The 24,714-nt window shown below is 37.1% G+C and overlaps 1 protein-coding gene across 1 annotated transcript in view; it reads left to right on the forward strand.

Annotated features, from left to right (window-relative positions):
* Positions 1-24,714, forward strand: part of EXOC6B (exocyst complex component 6B) — a 595,194-nt gene that overhangs the window by 442,083 nt on the left and 128,397 nt on the right. The window contains exon 20 of the mRNA XM_012646509.1: positions 12,611-12,684. Within this exon, the coding sequence (XP_012501963.1) occupies positions 12,611-12,684 (74 nt within the window). The remainder of the gene's footprint in view (positions 1-12,610; positions 12,685-24,714) is intronic.

Consider the following 24,714-nt stretch of genomic DNA (forward strand, 5'->3'; position numbering starts at 1 on the left):
CACAATGAAGGATAGAAAACCTAAAACGAAGCTGAAAAAAATTCTGGAGCTGAAAAGTACAATAACTGAAATGAAAACTTTACTAGAGGGATTCAAAGGCAGATTTGAGCAAAAATAAAAAGAATCAGTGAATGTGAAGATGAGACAATGGACATTAAACACTCATCCAAAAAACAGAAAGCTCAGAAATTGACAATCTAACAAACAGCCTCAAGGAATTGGAAAAGGAAAAGCAAATCAACTCCAAACCTAGCAGAAGAAAAGAAATAACTAGGATCAAAGCAGACCTAAATGACATTGAGAACAAAAAACGGAAGATCAACAAAACCAAAAGCTGGTTTTTTGAAAAGATAAACAAAATTGACAGCCCTCTTGCCAGATTGACAAGAAGTCGAAGGGAAAGGACTCTAATAAACTCAATTAGAAATGAAAAAGGAGAGGTGACAACAGACACCACGGAAATATTTGAATCCTCTTTTTAATTTTTGGTTAGTCTAGCTAAAGCCTTGTCAGTTTTCTTCGTCTTTTCAAACACACTCAATTCTTAATTCTATTGATCTTTTCTATTGTTTTTCAAGTCTCTATTTAATTTGTTTCTGCTCTAATGTTTATTATTTCCTTCCTTCTCCTAATTTTAGGCTTAATTTGTTTTTCTTTTTGTAGTTCCTTGATGTGTGTGGTTAGGTTTTTTATTTGAGAACTTTTATTTTTCTTAATATAGCTATTTATTAGTAAAAACCTACCTCTAAAAACTACTTTCTGTGCATTGCATAAGTTTTGGTATTTTGCATTTCCATTTTCATCTCAAGATACTTGTTGATTTCCCCATTTGATTTCTTATTTGACCGATTGGTTGCTCAGGAGTGGGTTGCTTCATTTACATATACTTCTGAATTTTCAGAACTTCTTATTATGAATTTACAGTTTTATATACCATTGTGGTCAGAAAAGATGCTTGAGATGATTGCAATCGTCTTAAATTTCTTAAGACTTGTTTTAGATCAACATGTGATCTATCCTGGAAAATGTTCTCTCTGCACTTGAGAAGAATGTATATTCTGCTACTGTTGGATGGAATGTTCTGTATGTATCTGGTAGGTTCAGTTGGTCTATAGTTTTGTTCAAGTCTGCTGTTTCCTTATTTCTTTTCTGTCTGAATGATCTATCCATTATTGAGAGTGTGATATTGAAATCCTTTACTATTATTGTAATGTTACCTATTTTCTCTTCATCTCTGTTAATATTTGCTTCACAAATATATTTATTTACAACTCTTATATATATATTTAGGACTTATATCCTCTTGGTGAATTGATCCCTTTATTGTCATATAGTTACCTTTTTTGTCTCTTGTGACAGATTTTTACTGAAAGTCTATATTTTTGTCTGATGTAAGTATAACCAGCTCTGCTCTCTTTTAGTTATCATTTGCATGGAATGCCTTTTTCTTTCCCTTTAGTTTCAGTCTATGTGTGCCCTTAGAGCTAAAGTGAGTCTCTTGTTGACAACATGTTGTGGATCTTAATTTTTATTCACTTGATCTCTCTGTATCTTTTGATTGGACAATTTAATTTATTTACATTGAAAGTAATTCTTCATATGTGGGAACTTTCTATTGCCATTTTTTTTGGTGTTTACTGATTATTTTGTAGTTCCTTTGTTTTTTTCTTATTTTACTATCTTCCTTTGTGATTTGTTGAACTTTTTGTTAGTTCTATGCTGTAATTCCTTTTATCTTTATCTTCTGTGTATCTACTAGTGTTTTTTTCTTTGATGTTACCATAGTGTTTACATAAAACATTTTGTTGTTATAACATTCTGTTTTAAGCTGGTAACAACTTAATTTCAACCTTCCATTTTATGTTATTGATGTCACACTTTACATCTTTTATAATCACGTATCCATTAACAAATTATTAGATCCATAAATATTTTTAATATTTTTTCTTTAACCTTTATAATAGAATTAAAAATGATTTACTCACTATTACAGTATTCTTTTTTTTAAATTTCAGAATATTATGGGGGTACAAACACTTTGGTTACCTATAATGCCTTTGCCTCACCTAAGCCAGAGCTGCAAGCATGACCTTCCCCCACACAGTGTGCTCCGCACCCATTAGTTGTGAGTTTACCCACCCCTGCCACCCCCACCACCTAACCGGCACCCGATGAATATTACTTCCATATGAGCACCTTAGTGTTGATCAGTTAATACCAATTTGATGGCAAGTAGTGTGGTGTTTGTTTTTCCATTCTTGTGATACTTCACTTCAAAGCATAGGCTCAACCTCTATCCAGGATAATATAAGGGGTGTTAGTTCATCGTTGTTTTTTGTTGTTGAATAATATTCCATGGTATACATATACCACATTTTATTAATCCACTCATGTATTAATGGGCACTTGGGTTGTTTCCACATCTTTCCAATTATGAATTGTGCTGCCATAAATATTCAAGTGCAGATGTCTTTATTATAGAATGTCTTTTTTCCTTTGGGTAGATGCCTAGTAGTGGGATTACTGGATCAAGTGGTATTTCTATTTTCAATTCTTTGAGATATCTCCAAATTATTTTCCACAGGGGTTGTACTAATTTGAAATCCCACCAGCAGTGTAAGAGTGTTCCTATCTCTCCACATCTACGCCAGCATTTGTTGCTTTGGGACTTTATGATAAAGGCCATTCTCACTGGAGTTAAGTGAAATCTCATGGTAGTTTTAATTTGCATTTCCCTAATGATTAGAGACGTTGAGCACTTTTTCATATGTTTGCTGGTCATTATTCTATCTTCTTTTGAAAAGTTTCTGTTCATGTCCTTTGCCAATTTTTGATGGGGTTGTTTGACTTTTTCTTATTAATTTTCTTAAGTTCTATATAGATTCTTGTTATCAGATGTGTAGCATGCAAATATTTTCTCCCATTCTTTAGGTTGTCTATTTGCTTTAATAATAGTGTCCTTGGCTGTGCGGAAGCTTTTTAATTTGATCAGGTTCCGTTTATTTTTGTTGCCGCTGTGATTGCTTTGGGGGTCTTCTTTATAAATTCTTTGCCTAGGCCAATGTCTATAAGAGTTTTCCCAAAATTCTCTTCTAGAATTCTTGAGGTTTCACCTCTTAGTTTTAAGTTTGTCATCCATCATGAGTTGATTTTTGTGAGAGGTGAGAGATGGGGATCCAATTTCAATCTTCTGCATGTGGTTATCCAGTTTTCCCAGCACCATTTATTGAATAAAGATTCTTTTCCCCATTGTATGTTTTTGTCTGCTCTGTCAAAGATTAGATGACAATATGAGCATGGTTTTATATCTGGGTTCTCAGTCCTGTTCCAAAGGTCTATATTTCTGTTCTTGTGCCAGTAACATGTTGTTTTGGTTACTATAGCTTTGTAGTAAATCTTCAAGTCTGGTAGACCAATGCCTCCCAATTTGTTCTTTTTGCTCAAGATTGCTTTGGCTATATGAGGTCTTCTCTGGTTTCATACAAAGTGTAGAATTATTCTTTTTAGATCTCTAAAGAATGATGATCATATTTTAATAGGGATTGCATTAATTCTGTAGATCACTTTAGGTAGTATAGACATTGCAACAATATTGATTCTGCCACTCCATGAGCATGGTAGTGTTTTCCATCTGTTTACATCTTCTGTGATTTCTTTTCTCAGTGTTTCATAGTTCTCCCTATATAGGTCTCTTACCTGCTTTGTTAGTATTCTGAAGTAGTCTGTGTATTTACATTTACCAGTGAATTTTATACTTTCATGTTGTTAGTTACTTTCCTTTTTTTCAACTTGAAAAACTTCCTTTAGCATTTTTTATAAGGCAAGTCTTGTGTAATGAATTGCTTCAGATTTGCTTGGTCTGGGAATATCTATATTTCTCCTTCAATTTTGAAGGACAACTTTGCTGGGTATAGTATTCTTGGGTAGCAGGGATTTTTTGTTTGTTTGTTTTTCTTTCCTTTCACTAGTTTGAGTGTATCATCCCATTTCATCCTGGCTTGCAAGATTTCTGATGAAAAGTCCATTGATAGCTTTATAGGAGTTCCCTTTTATTTGACAAGGTTCTTTTCTCTTTCTGCTTTTAAGATTCTCTCTTCGTTTTTGACTTTTGACAATTTGATTGTAATGTGTCTGTGATAGTCTTCTTTGAATTGGTCTTGTATGGGATCTTATGAACTTTATGATTGTGAATGTTAACATTGCTCCCAAGATTTGAGTTTTCAGACAGTATTTCTTTAAACAAACTTTTTGTTCCTCCATTTTCTGGGACTCTTATGATTCGTATATTCATATGTTTGATTGTGTCCCACAAATACTTTATATTTTCTTCACCATTTTTCATTCTTTTTTCTTTGTATTTCTCTAATTGGCTAATTTTAAATGATCTATCTCTGAGTTTACTAATTCTTTCTTCTGCATGATCAAGTATACAGTTGGAGCTCCCCAGTGAATTTTTTAGTTCTGTCATTATATTCTTCAGCTCCATTATTTCTGTTTGGATCTCTTTTATGGTTTCAGTTTATTAAATTTCTTATTTTGTTCACGTATTGTTTTCTTAATTTCATTTAGTTGTCCTTCTAACACAGTTGTCTGCTTTCTTGACTCTCACTGGACTTCTTTAAGATGATTATTTTAAATTATTTTTCAGGCCACTAAATGATCTTCATTTCTTTGGAGTTAGTTACTGGAGTTTTATTAGTTTCCTTTGATGATGTCATTTTGCTTATTTTGTTTGTTTGTTTGTTTATTATCTGTTTAGCCTTGCATTGGTGTCTAGGTGTTTGAAGGAACAAACACCTCTTCCAGCTTTTACAGACCTGTTTAAGCAGATAGAGGCCTTCTCTTTTTGGGTCCTGTCTTAATATGATTGTGCTGCTATAACAAAATATCTGAGACTGGGTAATTTATAAACAACAGAAATTTATTTCTCACAGTTCTTGAGACTGGGAAGTCCAAGATCAAGGCACGAGAAAGTTCAGTTATTTGGTAAAGGCTACTCTTTTCTTTAAAGATGGCACCTTGATGCTGCATCCACTAGAGGATGGGAACACCACGTCTTCACCTGGAAGAAGGTGGAAGGACAAGAAAGGATCAACTCCTTCTATCAAACCCTTTTATAAGTATAACCAATTCCATTTATGAGGCAGATCCCTCATCATTCAATCACCTCCCCAAGGCCTCCCAATACAATTGCATTGGAGATTAAGTTTCAACATGAATTTTGGAGGGAACAAAAACATCCAACCATAACAGTTTCATTTGCCAATGAGATTGCCTTCAGGATAGTGGTTGAGTGGGGAGCTGGTTACATGGTTGCTGCTTGTTTCACAGTGGGGTCCATAGTAGGGAAGACTACAAGTATGAATTCTAGCAGGTACGGATCCTTCCTGATGCATAGGTGGCCTGGACTGCCTCCAGGACCTTGGTTTATAGGGTTGGACGGAGATGGGAGTTTGTTTCAGGGTCCACAGATGGCAAGCTTGTTAATAGGTGCACTGATGAGTGTGGTTTCCTCCAGTTCACTGGGAGGGCTGTTGCTAGGTCACTGAACGGGTCCCTAGGAAGGCAGCACTTGCCCCTTACTGTGCCTGAGAGGGACTGGAATTGAGTCACAGAGCTGCTTCAGGTTTCTCTGCTAAGACCAAGATCTGCAGGCTTGCTTCTGGGGGGCACAGATGAGTATGTCTCCCTCTGAGTCTCTTTGTAGTAAAGACTACACTCAGATGGCAGTTGAGAGGGCCTAGAGTCAAGTTTCAAGGCCTTCTCAGGATCTACTATAGAATTGAGGTCAGCAGTCTTGCCCCAGAACCTGAGTGTATGTCTTTCCTTGAATCTCTCTGTGGCCAGGGCTGCTCTCAGACCACAGCTGAGAAGGGCTGGAGTTGAATCTCAGTGCTTTTTCAGGGTCCAGAACTAAGACCAAAGTCAGCAGTCATGTCACCCAAAGCACAAGTGGGCATCACTCCTACTGGTTCCTTTCTGGATAGTTTTGGTAGCAGGATTAGCCAAGGCCAAATGGGGCTAGGGCCATGTCCACAGGATGTCGGGGTTGTTTCCAGGTCTGGAAACAGTTGACAAATCTGCCACCTAAGCACAGTTAGGCCATCTCAAAAGTTCTCTCTTTATTCTTGGGCTCCCCCAGAATTTCACAGTGCTTTCACAAAAAGCATTTTTGTCTATGGATGACTGCGAAATTATTGTTGCTATGTGGGGATAAATGTGGAGGACCTCCTATTCCACCATCTTGCTGCCATTACTCCAACATGGAACACTTTTTACATGCTTATTGGCCATTTATATGTTTTCCATTGTGAAGTGTCTGCTCTATCTTCTCCTGTTTTCAGTTTTTATTATTATTATTATTGAGTTGTAATAATTCCTTATATGTTCTGGATACAAGTTCTTTGTCAGACATGTTTTGTGGATATTTTCTATAAGTCTGTGACTTACTTATTTTTCTTTTTGTTTAGTTTTTATTGTGGTAAGAACACATACATGAAATCTACCCTTTTAACAAATTTTTAAGTGTGGAATACAGTATTGTTAACTATCGGCACAACTTCCTCAGCCGTCTACCCTTTTTGAAGTGGGAGATCTAGTGAGTTACATATCTAACATATAAAAAACAAATAATTTACATCATAGAGTCATGCCCTAGATAATTAATGGTAGCTAATTTTTATGATCACATATTCATACAAGCAAGCCTCCACAAGCACAGTCAGTTGAATCTCCAAGGAGTTTTCCCCTTCCACCTCCTCCCCATCCTTTTCTCTCTCCTTGACATTGTTCTCCTTCATTTTTACTTCCGTATGTTCTGGCCGACCTTTCTCTGACCAGCAGGGCCTGGAGTGGATTCCCTACGGAGTCCATCAACTCCTCTCTGTAATTAGCTTAGTGGAGCCACTGTGAAGTGATGCAAGAAGGCTTTGGCTTTCCCAGAGCCACACTTCGTAGTCTAGCACAGCCCTTATCTGTTGCTCCAGGGAGCTAGATACCAGGAAACCATTATGTTAATACAGCAACAACAGCTCTTATTTTTTTCAATTCCACAAAAAACACATGTGACCTGACATGATCTTAAGGTATAAACAAATATCCAGTATTACTTTAGTCTTCAGGATACTGAGTTTTCTTACTTACCTGGCGTTTTGGCCTAAACCAAATCCCTAGTACATTCAGTAAGAGTAGGTGATACTGGCTTGTCCATTGTCTGAACTGGAAGTTTGCTGGGAGCAATAGTATACTGATGTTATCTGCGGACCTCTCAGTAACATTTTGCAGATTGTCTTTTCGCCTTCCTCTTATTTGAACAAATTATGTTTTCCTTTCAAAATTGCTATTTTATCTACTTGCCAGACAGTGTATTAGTTTCGATTTTCTGAAATGTATTATACATTGTTGCTCGGCTTCCTTTGAAAACCATTTTTGTTCTGTGGACATTTTGCAAAGATTCAGAAAAATTAGTTTTATATTGTTTTTTATAGCCTGCTTTTGATTAAACTCCCAAATGTTCTATCTATAAATATAAATTACAGACTAATGCAGTCATTGTGACTTCTCAAAGCCCCTTCTAACTCTAACTCTACCAGTTTATTCTAATTTAGTATTCTGTGCTCTTTTATGTATTTTGTTTTCTTCAGCTGCATGTGAATGTACCAGAAAATTAAAGTTAAAAAAATTTTTTTCTTTCCCCCTCTAAGTGACAGAGTTTCTTAATTTTAAGATTATCCTTCAAGAAGTCTAGAAAGTATTTTTGAAATTAGTGGAGTCCTTTCTTTTTCCCCTTTGGTTACTTTATTTCATTATAATGTGAAGATTATTAAAAATGTACATTTTAAGCATATTTTTGAAAAATTAATATTGTTTTAAAAATGATTACCACATCTCATAGATTTATGTATGTATGAAAATGTGAAGGGTTGTTGGATATTAGTGATTTTCTTTCTCCTCTCATACCTTTACTGACCATATGCTTTCTTTCCTGTAATTTTGTACACCTCCTTTTAATTTTTTTTTCTTTGAGACAGGGTCTCACTCTCACCCAGGCTGGATTACAGTGGCACAATCATAGCTCACTGTAACCTCGAACTCCTGGCTCAAGCAATCCTTCTGCCTCAGCCTCCCAAGCAGCTAGGGATTACAGGCCTTTTAATTTTTTTAAATGAAAATATTTCCTTCATAAACTTCAGTGAGTTGGCAATTTCCTCACTGGATTTTGCACATTTGCAAATTGGATCTTGGAGTCAGGCCCTGATACCAGCTTAGATTCTGTGAGTCCCTACCATGCATGATTGGACAAGGGCAGGGTAGGGCTGCAGGGGAAAGCCAAGCTTTCTGGAGAGTGAATTGGTACTGGTCAGAGGCTCTAGGAAGCTGAACAAGTTTTGCAAGAGGAAGCCACCTTGCCAGCCTCTCTGGAACTTTGATTCAGTCCCCAAGTAACAGGAGTTGGTCAAAGGTAAGGTGTGGTTCTGTGTTAGTGGAACAAGCACCTTGATTTCCCTACCGATTCTTTGGAAACTTTGGCGCTATTAATAGTTTGAATCACTTAGAGAATGAAAACCTAGTATGGATCCTGGAATCCAAAGACAAGTCCCTTTGTGGACTTGTCCCGACAAAGGGACTTGTCCATTATGGCCCATGTATTCATTGGTTCTACTTAGCCACAATTGCATGTATTTACCCCTTTTTATGATATCAAAAGAAGGAAGGTTTTTATTGATGATTCTAAAGGGAGGCTTCTTGTATGTACATGTAATCAATTTGTGGATGTATCAGCATATTACATGAAGCTAGGAGCCTCTCACCCCTCTTTCATGTGTGGTTTTCCTCCTCTCTATCAAGCATCATCTGAGAATTTGGGTGTGCAGACCTATCCCAGTTGCCTATAATGCTAAATCTCGAACAAATTATGTCTCTCGTCACTAGAGAAAGTACTGCTACATCAGCACACCACTAATGTGCGTGTGTGTGTGTGTGTGTGTGTATCTTCTTCAGTTTCCTTTTCTCAGGTTATAAAAGTGGTTTGTATTCATTTTTAAAGTTTATAATATATAAAGAAGAAAAAAACACTCTTACAATCTTCTTCTCTGAGGTAGCCTTGGTTAACATTATGAAGTGAGTGCTTGCTGTCATATCTGTGCATACTATATTTTATATAGTCAAAATGAGAATATATATAAATTCCTGTTTTATTTTTTGAAGTATTCACACTTTCTCATGCTATTACCATTTTTCATATATTTAAAAAGTTGACTCTAAGAGGACAATCATGTTCATAAGGATTCATTGAGTCACGAAGTTATAGGAGAGCTATTTTATGCATTTATTAAATTTTTTGATAATGTTATTGAAAATTACTGTTCTGTGGCTAACACACTAGTAACTTCCTTTAAATGAAGCAATTAAATATTTGTCTATAAATAAATTTGCCTTGCCAATTTACTGACTCGTCGCTGAATGATAGCTGATTTTCTTCTAATTTTTGTCCTTGATAAAGAACAGTGGTTTTGACCTTTTTTGGGTCACCGACCCTCTGAGAATTCAGTGAAAGCTATAAGCCATCTTTGCAAAGAAATGCATATTTATACAAAAACTAATTATAATGATAATCAATTATAATATGCTGGGCACTCTGCCAACTGCTTTGCATGTGTTATTTCGTTTAATCCTCATAGCAGCACTATAAGGAATGCTCTCTTATTCTCATTTTTGAGATAAAGATTCTGAACTTAAAAAGATCAAGTAACTTGTGTAAGTACCTGAACTAGTAAGTGGAGAGCCGGGGCTCATACTCTGATTTTTATGACCCCAAAGCCCATGCCCTTAATCATTGTGCATGTAATTTATAATTTTAGGGAGCTCATGAATTCCTAAAGCCTGCTTATTGATACTCACATTAAGGGCTCTTTACTTATCGCAATCCAGAGATTTTCATTGGCAGTGAAGAGTATATGTGATTAATGAATCTTGCTATTTGTGCAACTTATTTAATTAAAACACCATATTTGTTGAGCATCTGCTATTTTGAATACTTATTAGGTTTTATGTGATAGTCCTATAATAATCTGTAGGGAGTTTACTGTCTACATGGGAAAAGAAGAATTATATGCATAAAGCAATGAGAAAAACACAAATATGAAGTTGAACATATATTATTTAGACATTTTCATAAGCTGTACATAAAATTAATCTCTTTACTTTGTCATACCTGATGCAATTGTCATTCTTTGATTTCCTGATATATAAAAGGAGAAATCAAATCTAAAAGGGCATCATATCCTTTGGGAACCTGGAAGATTCAGTGTGTCATAAAAATGAGGTTTATAAAGTGACTCTAACAACTAAATATGCATCACATCCAGATTCCTAAATGGTTTCATCAGCTTCATCTATTAGCCCCAAGGATCACACCCAATAAGGAGATTCAGGAATGTGTAGCCAGCTCCCAAGCATTCCAACTGTGTATCTGAGGATAATTCTGTTGAGCTGGACATATATAGGACAGCAGAACATGTTGATAGTTGCTGCATTTTGATTCAATTAGTGTTCCTACTGACAAAGAGGACTTCAAATGCTTCAAATGCTTCAGCATAGCCTTGAGCCATGCAATATTGATGTTGATAATCTATCAACCATGGAATAAACCATCAAGCATGGAAAGCATAATTAAGCTGACCACCTAACAATCAGGGCTGTCAAAGAGTGGCTGTAGCTATAATTCAAAGAACTACTATTAACAGGAACATAGTATGGCCAAATTGTGCATTTGACTCAAATAGCTCCTGTATATGAGGTTATCACAGATAATGGCTATTGTAGTAGATATGAAAGATGGAGTATATCAAGCTTTCTATTAGCATGGCTTTCATCAAGTATTTGTACAGTTTTAGAATTTTCCTCTTTTAAAACTTTTATCACTTGGGCTACATATGAAAGAATTTATAAATGACATTTGAATGTTCTTCTCAAATCAAATAGAAACTTTAGTACTACTAATCATGCTATATAGTTTATCTCTTTCCATTTATGAATCATTTTTATTTGAAATGTCTACAATAATAATTTCACATATAATTATTTAATACATTTGTGCTATATTTTAATTAGTTTAAGAAATTGCTTTAAATTTCATTTCATATACTGTTCCCATAATCCTTGCAATCTAAGTTGTTGGCATTATTTTTAAAAGTGGGACAAGGATTTTATGAAACCCTGTTATGTCTAAGAAGCCCTCAGATGAAAAATATTTTTAAAGAACAGAAATTCCTATCATTGTTCACAAATTTTCATTTGAGTCTATCCAGCTATTAACTATTGGAAGTGATTGTCCAGACATACATGCAAATATCTTCATGGATTTTATTTAATTTCAAAAGAAGAATATGATACCAAAACTCTGTAGTCCCTAAATATAATCCTGGAGAAAAATACAAATGAAATGAAAACATTTCTTTTCATATTTGCTTTGAACAGACATTTGAGTTGTTTTAGATGTAAATAGTAGATAGGATATTGGCTACACCAAGAGAATTGAAGACATAGTAACTATCTAGTTTTTGAAATTGTTCTGTATGTATGTGATTAGGGAACTTAAGACCTTTTGATTTCATAATAAGCAGGGCCCAGGGACAATAAAACTTGACATTCTTAACTGTTACTAGTTTTTGTCCCTATAGCCTTGTGCGGTTATCTTCTTGTTAACAATGTAGAAGCCATAGTCATAAACTGAGCATGGACCCAAGGCGCCACTGTAAATTGCAAATAGCATTCGACGTAATACTAAATTGGGGTAGAGGGAGGAAAAGAAAGAATTTTTCAGAGTAGAATGGAAGTAGAAGTCAAGGACAAAGAATACACTAGAAGGACAGACATGTGCAAATATTCTCTAAGTTTTATAGTGAGATTTATTCAGATGGGCCTTTTCATATCTGCAAATGCTCCTTTGCTCAAAAGCCAAGTTCTGGATCAGTGCAGCATTTGCTGCTACGGAGTGTGTGTGTGTGTGTGTGTGTGCGTGTGTGTGTGTGTGTGTGTGTGTGTGCGCGCGCGTGCACGCGCGTGTGTGTATGTGTGTTGGCAATAATGCACTCATGAGATAATACAAATAATCAGTGAGGGAATAATTAATGATGTGGCAGGGAATATTTTTTGATAAATGCTTGGGGAATGAGGTGACAAGCGTGAAATTAGAAAATTCCTTCAGCGATCTAAAATATAAATAGCTTTCGGAACTGAAAAGAGTTTCACAGCTGAAGATTTTATTGTGTTGGGAGGAAAAACTTTTTTCTCTCCCCCACTCCCTCCTCCTTTGCAAGTTGTTTGTCCATTCACAAAACAAATACCCTGAAGCCCAGCGCGGCTCATGGGAATAAATTTCAGGTCGAATTAGTACAGTTTCCTTGCTGTCAGGATGCTGGAATTAATGGTGTTTTGATGACACGAATTTTGAAGGGCAAACAAAGAAGCTGAAGGGAGAGAGACATGACTCCTTAGAAGCTTGGTCCTCCTCTCCCCCAGCCTCTCTTGTCTTCCCTGTCATCCGTCTGCCAATCTCCCTGTCCATGGTTAGTTAAAGGCGCTTTTTATCCTCTTTTCTTTCCCACAGAGTTTGCCAGATCCGGCCCGGTGCCTGGGTTCCAGGAGGACACGCTGCAGTTGGCCTTCATCGACTTGAGACAAGTAAGTCTTTGTGTTTTTGTTTTTTGTTTTTCTTTTAAGATGTGTGACTGAAGACCATCAGGTCTTAAGGAAAAGGGGAGGGGAGGGGGATTGGCATTGGCGATTCACACTGGAGACCTAAGGGTTTTTCCCTGTGTTTGAGGCCACCTCTTTTATTTAGCTATCTGGGATCCTTAGCTATGGTGGAGTTAAAGGTTTTGTGGGTAGAAGGAAAGGCAGGGGGTGGGAGGAGGGACACAGAGAGTAGAGGGACTCAAGTGACCCTCAAGTGATGTGACCCATTGTGCTGTAGTTGGCTTCTGTAGACACAGCAAAAAGATAACTCAGCAAACCAATGCTAAGCAGGTGCACTGATGCAGAGACTGCCTGCTAGGAGAACTTTTATTTGCAGATAATGTGGCCAGTAGCTTTTAAGAAAAATGAAACATTTTATATTCTGGATTGTTGGTTTGGTTTGTTGACTTTTTCCTGCTGCCTTAAGTCTTCCCATCTCCTCCTTTGTAGAATGTGGTCAGCCATGAGTGACCAAATGTTCGTTTTTGAAGATGTTTAGCAAAGGCCCTACCAGTCATGCTAAGCCTATTAAAGTAACGTAATGAAAGTTGGTACTTAGGCATACCTGAGCTTTGGCAAGTCCGTTAGATAGAAAGAGCCATTCTATAGGGCTGTTTCTTGCAGATTGAAATGGGTGGGTTGGTAGGCCTTGGTGGTTTGGATATACTGGAGCAGAATGGGCGGGGGCTCAATGAGGGAGAGAGTTAACCGGGCTCTGTCATCTCTTCACTCTGAAGATGGATGGGGTTGGATAGAAAGTGTGAATGAAGTAAGAATCAATGACTGATGCTTCTCTCCTATTAAAACAATCTTTTTTTTGTCTGTTTTTAAAAGGGGGCTGGCTTTGTTTCTCCTGCCATAATGATGCAGTGCCTCTTGTTTTCAGAGCTGACATAGTTTGCATTCTGAAAACTTTTAGATGCCCAGGGTATTTCTTAAAGCTGTAGGACCCCTTGTATCAGTAGTCCTTACCACTGTGACTTGATTCATGCTGGAACAGCTTTTAACCCATAATGGATGGCCTGAGCTACCCCTGAATCCTTGCGGATGGATGGTGTAATCTGTCATCTGATGACAATTCTGGAAAGCCTGTTAAGCAGAAAACAGAAAATTGTGTCTCTATAGACCTGCCAAAGTTTGAGGATTCAGGCTGTGTCCCAGAAACGTGTGTCAACTTAATATTTGGGGGCCAGAGTGGGGGTTCTCTTACACATAAAGGCTTTCCCAGGATGATCACAAATGGAATTGAGTATCTCTTCCCACACATAAGACCTTCCACCTGTAGATTTAGCAACTCAACTGAGACATTTGGGTTTTAACCCCTAGATTGAAATTTTGGGATTTTTTCTTTAGGGTTTCGTGGGGTGATATCTGTTGGATTTCCCCCTGCCTTCTTCTCAGAGACTTTTCTTGGAAAGCAGAAATCAAATTTCATTGGAGAAACACATCCAAGCAAAAATTTTTCTGTTCTAGCTATTCATGAAAAGGAAGTGTGGTCATTCTCTCTAGTTTGTGGTTTTGGTCCCTATGGAAAGCAACTAGTGTTCACAGAAAATGTTAACTAAGGGAATAAGTTAGAAAGCACAGCCAAAATAAGGTGGATCTGAGCTGGGGATGAATGCTCAAGTACTTGTGAGCTCTCAGCACTGTTGTTTACGCTTTAAGTTCCTATTTTCTATTACATTTCTGTTCCCAGAGTTACTTTTATAATGTTTTGATGGTAGAAACCAAAACTCCAAAATTTTACTGATAATGAAAAAGTATGCCTCTCCCTATTGAGTCTACCATCTAATTTCTACTTATATCTGTCTCTATTAAAGCAGCTTAAAGGGAAACTTCTAACATAGATCATTTGGAAAACTTCCTTAGCTTTTGGTCTGTAGCACATTATTATCAAGTCTTAGGTAGGTTGAATCATTGTGAATAATGATCTTTCCACATCCAATGCTGAAAATATTTATTTCTTTGCAGTTCATCTTAGTCATTGCCAGAGCATATTTAGAGTAGTCACCTTTTTAAAAGGAGACTTCTGAACTACAGAGTTGCTCAAACTATAAATAGAAAGCCTGGGAGTGTATTTTTGGAGGCGTTATCTTTACATTGAATGAGATATGATTAAGTGTCCTTTTTGCATGTATTCTTTAGAATCCTAAAGCAGAATTTTTGAATTTTGGGGTTGAGGCTAATCTTAAAAATCATGTAGTATAACCTTTGGCTTGATACTTAAATCCTTGTACATCATCCCAGACTATGCTTGAATATCCTTCCTTAGGAGAACTCATTGTCCCAAAGCAGCAAGTTCCACCTTAGGACAATATGATTATTAGAAAGATATTTGTTAAGTTGGCTAAAATCTGTCTCGTTTAACAATGACCCTTTGAATCTTTAAATTTTTTTATTAATGCACCCCTAATCTGGGGAAATAGGCTTTCTATTCTTCATTTATTGAGCTTCCTATTTGCTAGGGTTTTTCACATGTAACATTGTTACCTATTCCTCATCTAGTCCTTATATGGTTGATTTAATGGACCGAAACTGGAGACTACTCTCACTGGTCCATATTTTTCTTTCAGACACATTATTAACAACACAGATTTTTAAATTCTAAATGGCCAGTCTAAACCTTTTTAGGTCTTTATTCAGTTATCTAGCTTACTAACTGCTTTAATTATTATGCCTGTTGTAAGTTGAAGATAAAAACATTAAACAGGAATGGCCTGAGTTAAAGGTGTAAGTTAAAGTTGAGGCAAATTATAGGGTATACACCCGTGAAACAAGGTGTAGCAGAGCAAGGATGTTCTTTTACTGTCATTGAGTATATTTGCCTCACTAGTTTATATTCATTCGGATCATGCTTTCATGTTCTTTTGTTTTAGAAAATTTCAGACAGTATCAATTGAATGATAATTTTAAAAATACTCAAAACATGGAATATTTGATGAAGTCATCTTTGTATAGACTATAATGACAGAGTGTCATTTAAAAGCTGTAGAATTTCATTAGGAGGCAAATTATATGTGGATAGCAAAACTATTCATCCTTTCTCACCTGTCCTGTCTATGCTCACTTGCTACTTCTTAAGGAAAAGAGAGAAATGACATTTTGAATATACAAGCTTTCATGATATTTTACATTTGTATAGCACTTCAGAGTTAAAGTACAAATGAGTTAAATCTCATTTGTCAGATTTCTGGGTTTAGAAAACCTGCTATTAATAATGATGTGAATTAGACAATACAAATCAAAATCTCCTTTAACATTTTATATTTTCTATATTTATAAGCTCATAAAAGTAGGATTGCAGTACAACTTCACAAGCAAATATAAAATATATGTGTATCTTTCTATCAAAATTCAAATTTGGGTTAATGCTAAATCTTGAGAAGGACAACTTTATGGGCTCATTTAATTGACTATCTTGAAGAGCATTTACATTGCAAGTACTAATAATTGTGGGCCTTTAATGGTTCATAATTGGGAACCATTTATGAACAGGACCAATGGTAGATTCTTAGTACTTATTTGATCATTTAATAGTACCATGGCTTCTGATTTTCTTCCATGGTTAAACATTAAGTAGATAATGCTGATGAAAACTAGAATTTAATTTTCACTTCAATTTATTTTATCAAATTCTGAGTGCCTATTAGTAAAAAGCACAACCTAAGTGCTATGTGAATACACAAATAAATATAATATAATCTCTGTCCTCCAAGAGCAAAGGGGTGATGAACAAATATTTGATTCTAATATATAAGGCATACTGTGATAAGTATTACAGTAGAGGGATGAAACCATTGTGTGTGTTTCAATTATTTCAGCAGTTTTTGCCACATAATAAATCATCCTGCAACATATTGGCTTAAAACAAGAACCATTTATTAAGCTCAAATTTCTACAATTAGTGATTTAGGGTAGGTTCAGCTGGTCTCACTGATACTTTGAGGTTAATTGCTAGATTGGCTAGGGACTGGTTGGTCTAGGCCTGCTCTTCTCTAATCCATGTGATCGCTCATCCATCAACAGCCTAAACCAGGCTTATTCACATGGCTTCTTGACAGGGTTCCAAGAGAGCAAGAGCAAATGTGCAAACTCCTTGAGGCCTACACTTGGAACTAGCAAACCACCACTTCCACCACATTCTTTTGGTTAGAGCTAGTCACAAGGCCAACTCAAATTCAAGAAATGAGGAAATAAACTCCAATTTATACTCTAATTGAGATATAAGATGTATATAAACAATACAAATCAAGAGCAAGATTTTATCTATAAGTACAAAAAGAGACCATGAAATGGAGAGGCCTTTGTGGTCCTGAATAGTTATAAAATATTTCGTGGAAAAGGTACAGAGTTAAACTGAAAGAAAGTTAAGCATTGGTGAAGGAAGAAAGTAATTCATAAGTAGAAAGTGGCAGATTTAAGTTTTGTTTAAAAACATGGCAGGGGAGGTGTTGGTTTAACTAGGATCTAGACTGTCTTTTTTAAATATTAGGCTAATCTCTTTAAGTCCCCATTTCTCAATTTCTCTTATTTATTCCTTATGTTTTGCTGGTAAGCTTCCTTATGTACCTTTTTTTCTATGTCTTGTCTATCCTTCTATTCATTAATTGAGTCTACCTTGAAATATTTCAAATTTCTGTAATTCACGTTCATTTTGAGGACATTTTAACTTCCCCAGATAATTATTTGCATTATTTATTTAATTTATGGCAGTTCACTTACATGTTTGACCTAAGGTTTCAGGATGTTCTTTTCCTTAGTAATATCACAATATTTTCTGTTCCTTGGCCCCAACTGTTATTTACTTCCGATATATACTTAAGTTTTTATAAAGCTGAATGAACTAGGTTGTGGCATTGCATCAGATCTCCTGAATGGAGCTTGTTGGCAACGACTCTTATACAGCAAGCCATCCCAAGATATCTAGGGCTTTTTTTAGATTGAGCTGTTGCTATTCCCTCTGGGCCAGTTATTCCCCAATTTCTAGCCTACAGTCTAAAGTAAACATAGTGCATTTCCATTGCAGATGCTTAACCTGCCTTAAAAACAACTATAGGACCTAAGAGAAATAGTTGCATATTTCTTTGGGGATGTTGAACAAATTCTGCTGCTATTCTTGTTAGCAGTTTAGAGGTAAAAACCAGTACCTTCAGTTAGTCAACACCAGTTAGGGAAACCTGAGAACAACTCAAGAACCTAACTATATAGAACTGCCTCTCCTACTTCTCATCCTGTTATGATCCAATTCAATAAAATTTTGGTTTTCAAATCAAATTGCCCCAGTCTAATGAACATTATGTTGTTCCTAAGGGGAACATTCCCCCTTTGCTTGACTGCTGTGGCTCATATGGAGAAATCTTAACTTTTTTAATGCAAATATTTATGCAAATATTTATTTGCATTTTATCCTCAGTAGAGAATCCATTTGTATCAAAAGCTAATTTTTTTTCTGATACAGCACATATCAAAATGATATATAATCCATAGGGTTTATTTTTTAATGTTTCACCTTAACCAGTCTAAACTATCCACTAACTAGGAGACTTCATAGGCGGCTGGGGTAGGGGTAGAGCAGGTCCACAGCTCAGAAGGCCTGAGATTGCACTCTTCTGTTTTTCATAACAAACATTAAGCTGTTAACAGGAAGGTGTCCCTCACATGTAGTTAATATTGGTCCTGAACCTGCTATAACATAACTTGAGTTTTTTAGGGGGTGGCCTGCAGTTTCCCCAAGTATTTATTGAGCAGTTTCCAGGAGTCTTGATGGAGAAGAGAAGTGTAGGCATAGATAGTAGGAGAAAGTTTTTATGAAAGAGATATTCTTCATAGAGGAAAATAGAAAGAGTTGTTTGAGAACCCTCTAACAGTGAAGTGTATGGTCCAGTAATGTTATCAGTAGAAATATTCTCCAAATGCTCAGTAGAAATATTCTGTTGATGGGTTATGTATGATCTTGAATAATGGCCCGTAAATCTGGGACTCTTCTACATCAGAGTCAGAAATCAAATAGCTTGATAACTCATGGAATTGGAAGATGTCATTATTATGCCTGATGTGGATGGTGGGATTATAAGGAATGGTTTCAGCCATAAAGCTCATTATCTTGGAAAAGATTATCTGTACCACTCATATAGTAACATGTATATGTGGGGAGGGCAGATCAGAAATGAAATTCAGAATCATTATATCCCAAAGTCATTTGGTGGTTAGAAGAGGACATAGTAATATGTCGGACCACCTGCACAGATCTCTTTGCTGATACAGAGCCAGTAAATGTCTGAAGATCATATTCCATATCTTGACATAGGTATAGCAAGCACTTGGATATAGATATAGACCTCCCTAATCAGGAAGTATTCATTCATTTATTCAACACTATTGCTAGCACTGTTATAGGCAGTGGGTATAATGCAGTGAATAAAACATGGTTCTTCATGGAGCTTACACGCTTGTAAAGCAGGCCTTTCCAACATTCTGTTCTTCCCATAGTGTCCAGGTGGCCCTGGTTCTTCAAGGGAATGCCACTTTATCTAGATTTTGAGTTTTTATATTGATGCCATATTGTTTGGTTTTAGGGACCACTGCAGAGTTCAATGGCAAGATATCCAGGGCAAGGTCAAGTCTGCTGTACACTGATACACAGGCTTTCAGAAAAGAACTTAAGCTATGGTTTGGCAGCGTGGCATAAATAAGATGGTCAACTTCAAAAGGTGGTCCTTTGGTCCTTGGAAGCAGAGACTTCTGGTTATTTTGATAAGATTGTTTTACCCAAGTTGTTTTGACACACACCTGTAACCTTCAGGGTGATACCTCCAACATCAAAGGAGGCTCTGATAGGAAGTAATTCCTATTCCTAAGAAATATCTTAGCTAATATCTTCTGGGACTAGTTCTGTGAAAAATATAAAAAGAAATATTCTGAGAATAGACTCCACTGAACTAGACCTTTGACTTTGTATAAACCAAGGCTGGATCAGCATATACAAGGATAGGGCACAGGTAATTAAGATCTTTAGCTACTGGGATGCTGCAGCAGCTTCTGCCAACCAGGGATGTCTCCTTACTTTGCTTAGAGTAACTAGAGCCATCAAGGGAAATTAATGGAAGGAATTGCCAGTAATATGTTACAAATTCTGGGATTTGCTAAATGCCCTCAGTTAATTGGAGGAGAGTCTACTCTAGAACCGCTGAGGTTTTAATCTCACTTCATACTATCTTCTTAACTGGGAAGGAGGTGAGCTCAGAAATTCTACCTCAGGGCCTTTTTTAATTTAACAGAGTTAATTTTTTGCAGACCAGGATCTCATGAAATAATATCCAAATAGAACATAACTCTTTGGTATAGAAAAACATGTAAGATGTTATTTAAAAGCCAGGAAAAGACCGAAATTTTTTTTTTTTTTTTTGAGACAGAGTCTCACTCTTTTGCCCAGGCTAGAGTGAGTGCCGTGGCATCAGCCTAGCTCACAGCAACCTCAAACTCCTGGGCTGAAGTGATCCTTCTGCCCCAGCCTCCCGAGTAGCTGGGACTACAGGCATGCGCCACTATGCCTCTATATATTTTTAGTTGTCCAATTAATTTCTTTCTATTTTTAGTAGAGACGGGGTCTCGCTCTTGCTCAGGCTGGTTTCGAACTCCTGAGCTCAAACAATCCGCCCGCCTCGGCCTCCCAGAGAGCTAGGATTACAGGCGTGAGCCACCGCGCCCGGCCAAAAGACCAACATTTAATAGATCACATGCCATTATAGCAAGTTTGAAAGGCCATTTTCTAGTCATTATCCTCTCACTACAGAAATCATTTTAGCATCTCAGAGGTCTAATTTCCTAAAGTATTCATGGAATTGTTATGGGAGGTTGGAAGCCAGAAGAGGGGCGATATTATTAGTAGTAGATGATAACCACATTGAGACCATGGTAGTCTTATTAGAGGTAGACTCCTTTTTAATTTATTTTTTAATAGAGAAGGGGTCTTAGAGAAGGTGGAAGACCTGATGAACTGTATTTTACAGGGGCTTTGGTTTTCTTCAGGGAGCAAGCATACCCACTTAGCAGCAAAGTAAGCCCCAAACACTTGTTCTTTGCACAGCTGTGCCTGGTAGAGAGGTAGCTTCTGGACCTCTTTGAGAGCCCTTCCCTCTAGACAATTTGTGTGTTAGAAATGCTGGCTCATGAGTGACACGCACTGTTGGCCCTGTCTGGATCCTTAAACCGTATAAATGGCAGATATGTGAAGACAAGCAGTGGGTGAAGGTCCTTCAGTTAAAAGTAGTTACTGACAAACTTTTGGATAAAGACAAAACATCAGGCTTTTGACATATTTTCCCATGAAAAATTCACTGGATTTGGCCTTCTGACCCCTGGGCCTCCCATTCTAAGAGTATCCATTGTTATTGTCAACCCATATTGCCACAGTTTTGGGATAGATGGGGAGTCTAACCTAAAGCTTGGTTGTCCAGCACTTTCTACTTCAACCTGGAGTCAGGGCTCTACCACTTAAAGGTTCCACCAGAAGACAGAACATCCTTTCCAGTAGGTGTTAGAAGTACCTTTTACAGAAGTGTGGGTCTATTCTGAAGCAACCCTTCTACTCCTTTTTTCCAGTAGAATAATAACTGTAACTTTTGATGTGGGCATGATGCCAGCATCACTCTAGACAGCCTCATAGCAAAGTCTGTCACTTCATAGGCCGGGGTTTGATTCCTTTTCAGCTCTTGGGTGAAGAGCTAACAAGCATAGCATAGCAAGCCACCTGGTAATTGCTACCTTATTCCATAGACAGCATCGCTGATCCTCTCATGCTATATCATAAGAAACCTAGGTAAAGTGAGACAGTCTTGGAGATACTTTACTGCCTGAGTTAGCCTGAGGCACTGTACTACTCTCTGCTTCTCACAATAAACCAAGTAAGGGAGGAACTCAGGAGATTTCTCCCTTTCTTCAGCACACAGCATGAATATGGATATCCACAAACCTGAAACTTGTGAGTTTCTGTGACTCACATCTTCAGAAGAAAGGATAGGAGAGTCATTACTAATGAATTTCCCTGGGAGTAGCAGTGGTATCAGAGGCTGCTGTGGTAGCGCTGGCTGAATGAAAGCCTGCCTTCAACCTTCAGTGAAGGTTCTGACGACTAATCTCACTCCTCTCCATTAACTGCACTGCCTAGCGTCCTATTAGAGGACACTTACAGGTCAAGAAAAGGCCTTGGAACTAATTTCTAACTACTACATTCTGCTGATAGCCGCTGGAGGGCAGCAGAGAGTGACAACGAAGGTCCAGGTTTAGGGAACTGGGGCACGTCTTAGTTTGCCAAGAAAGAAGCCCCCTTAGCTATAAGAGAATTATCTACCTGGGAGTCACAGTTACAAGCACAGACCTCTGGAGAACAAAGACCAAAAAGAGAATCCAGAACCCCAATCTGAAGGTTAAAACACTTCCTTCTAGGCAAGAACCAGAAATGGGTAAAGAAATGAGGTAGGACTGACAGGTAAAGGGGAACCAGACAGCATCGGTGAAGGTAGAGAACCAAAAGAACAGTCTGAAGTGTCAGGTCCCAAGGGGGCAAATGAAGATTGGACAGGAATAAAATTGTGAATGAAAGAAATAACTACAGTGAGAGGCAAGCCAGAGTGCATGAGTTGAGGAGGCAACGGTACAGTCCAGAAAGACTGATTCTCTGAGGCAGTGGTACCCAGGAAGGAGCCTTCTGTAGGGTGCGAATCAGGAAGGAAGGATCTACAAAGGGAGCAATTTCAGACACAACCAAACAGCCTTATCTGTGGCATTCTCATCTCTTAAAGTAGCTCCTCCTTGATTAGCCAGGATCATTTCTTTTTTGGTCTGTTGTTTTCGAGGGTAATATAACTTGCTGAGAATGTGGAGAGAGAGGGAAAAATGGTATTACATTCTAAAATGTGATTAAAGGATTCTTATACATGAAATGAAATTGAACTTGGGTGTGAAAACCTTCTGGGTAACATTTGTGTAAAAGCACAGCTCATTTTCCTAGAATAGCTTCTGAAGTTCCCTTTTCATGTTCTATACTATAACACTTGCTAAGAGTACACAGTAGAAAAGAAAAATGGGCTGCGGAGACTAGTTATATAGGCAAGATCCCAATCAATCCAGGGACTTAGGATCTGTTCCCAGTAGGTTAGCAGAGAGCTGTGTTTGGAATCTCTTCTAAATGCTGAGTGCTCAGCAGTGTTCCAAACCCCTTAGGTATGGAGAAAGAAAGCTCTTGCTTGCTTGGTGTGTTAAACTTCCAGTGTCTCCTTCTTTTCCTCACCTCCTCAAGCATCAGGAAAATGGGGTTTCTGTAACCACAAATTCTAGGAGTCCTATACTGTATGGCAGAGCAGTATAATGGTTAAGAAGTTTGGAATTGGGCAGACTTTGGGTTACTAGCTGTGACATTTGGCAAATAATTTGACCTCTGAGATGTGGTTTCCTCGACTATAAAAATGAAGATTTTAAATAACTTATAAGGCTTATAATGTTGGAGTAAGCATTAAATAAGACAATATAATTGTGTTGCCTTATATTTAGTAAGCACATGATAAATAAGAGTAACTATCATTATTACTCCTATTATTGATGTTACTATACTGTGGAGGCCTACTTGAGGAGTCTGCCTGCATGAGGACAATATCCAAATGAAAGTCGGGAAACCTGGAGTGATCTTTTAGCTCTTGCTGACTCATTACACGACTTGGGGCACTTGTGCCTTTGGCTGCTGGCTCGTACTGTTTTTCAGGGAGTAGAGAATTAAGAATGATAATTATTAAATGTTCTGAGCTCTTCTGAGCATGGAGGTGACTGAGAAGAAAATAAAACCTGAGTTACTTTTTCATGTTTAATCAAATTAGAAGTTGTTTGCTTTAGTTTTTTCTATTAAAAATTATTTATTAAAAAAATTATTTATTAAAATACTACTATAGTATGTGAAAAATAGTTGTATTAATACAACCAAGAACATTTCCAGCATGACAAGAAGCTTCCTTGTGCTTCTTTGTAGTTGCCCTTGACCCCAAGTAACCACTGATCTGCTCGCCACCACTTTAGATTAGTTTGCATTTTCTGGAATTTTCTGTAAATTCTAGAATTTATGTTGTTTTGTGTACCCTTTGTGTCTGGCTTCTTTCATTCAGCATAGTATTTTGAGATTAATCCATGGTGTTGGATGGATCAATAGTTCATTATTTTTTATTGATGAGCTGTATTTCTTTATATGGATATGTCATAATTTTTTTATCCATTCACCTGTTGATATTTATGAAAATTTTGTTGTTTTCAGTTTGGGGCTATTATGAATAAAGCTGCTATGAACATTCATGTATAAGTGTTTGTTTGGACCTGTGTTTTTATTTCTCTTGATACGAGTGGAATTGTTGGGTCTATGGTCAATGTATGTTTAACTTTATTTTTTAAAATGTCAAGCCGTTTTCCACTGTGGTTGTACCATTTTCCATTCCTGCCAGCAGTGAATGACAGTACCAGTTGTTCCACATTCTCTTCATCACTTGGAGTTGACAGTATTTTGTTTGTTGGTTTATTGAGATATAATTTACATGCAGCAGAATTCATCATTCTTAGATATATAGCTCTGTAAATTTTTACAAATGTATATAGTTGTGTAACCACCACCAAAATCACAGAATATTTCCATTACTCAAAAAGTTCCTTTATACCTCTTTGCAATGACTTTTCTCCTCCCACTCCATTCCACGACGACTACTCTGATCTCTGACACTATAGTGTTGTCTTTTCCAGAATGCCATATAAATGGAATGATGCATATAAATGGAATCGATGTGTTTTTTTTAGCAACAGGATCTTGCTCTATCACCTAGGCTGGGGTGCAGTAGTGCGACCATGGCGCATTGCAGCTCAAACACCTGGGCTCAAGCAATCCTCCTGATTCAGCCTTCCAAGTAGCTGGGACTATAGGCATGTGCTACCACACCCAGCTATTTT

This window comes from Propithecus coquereli, unplaced genomic scaffold (assembly GCF_000956105.1).
Source record: "Propithecus coquereli isolate 6110/MARCELLA unplaced genomic scaffold, Pcoq_1.0 Scaffold243, whole genome shotgun sequence".
Lineage (NCBI taxonomy): Eukaryota > Metazoa > Chordata > Mammalia > Primates > Indriidae > Propithecus > Propithecus coquereli.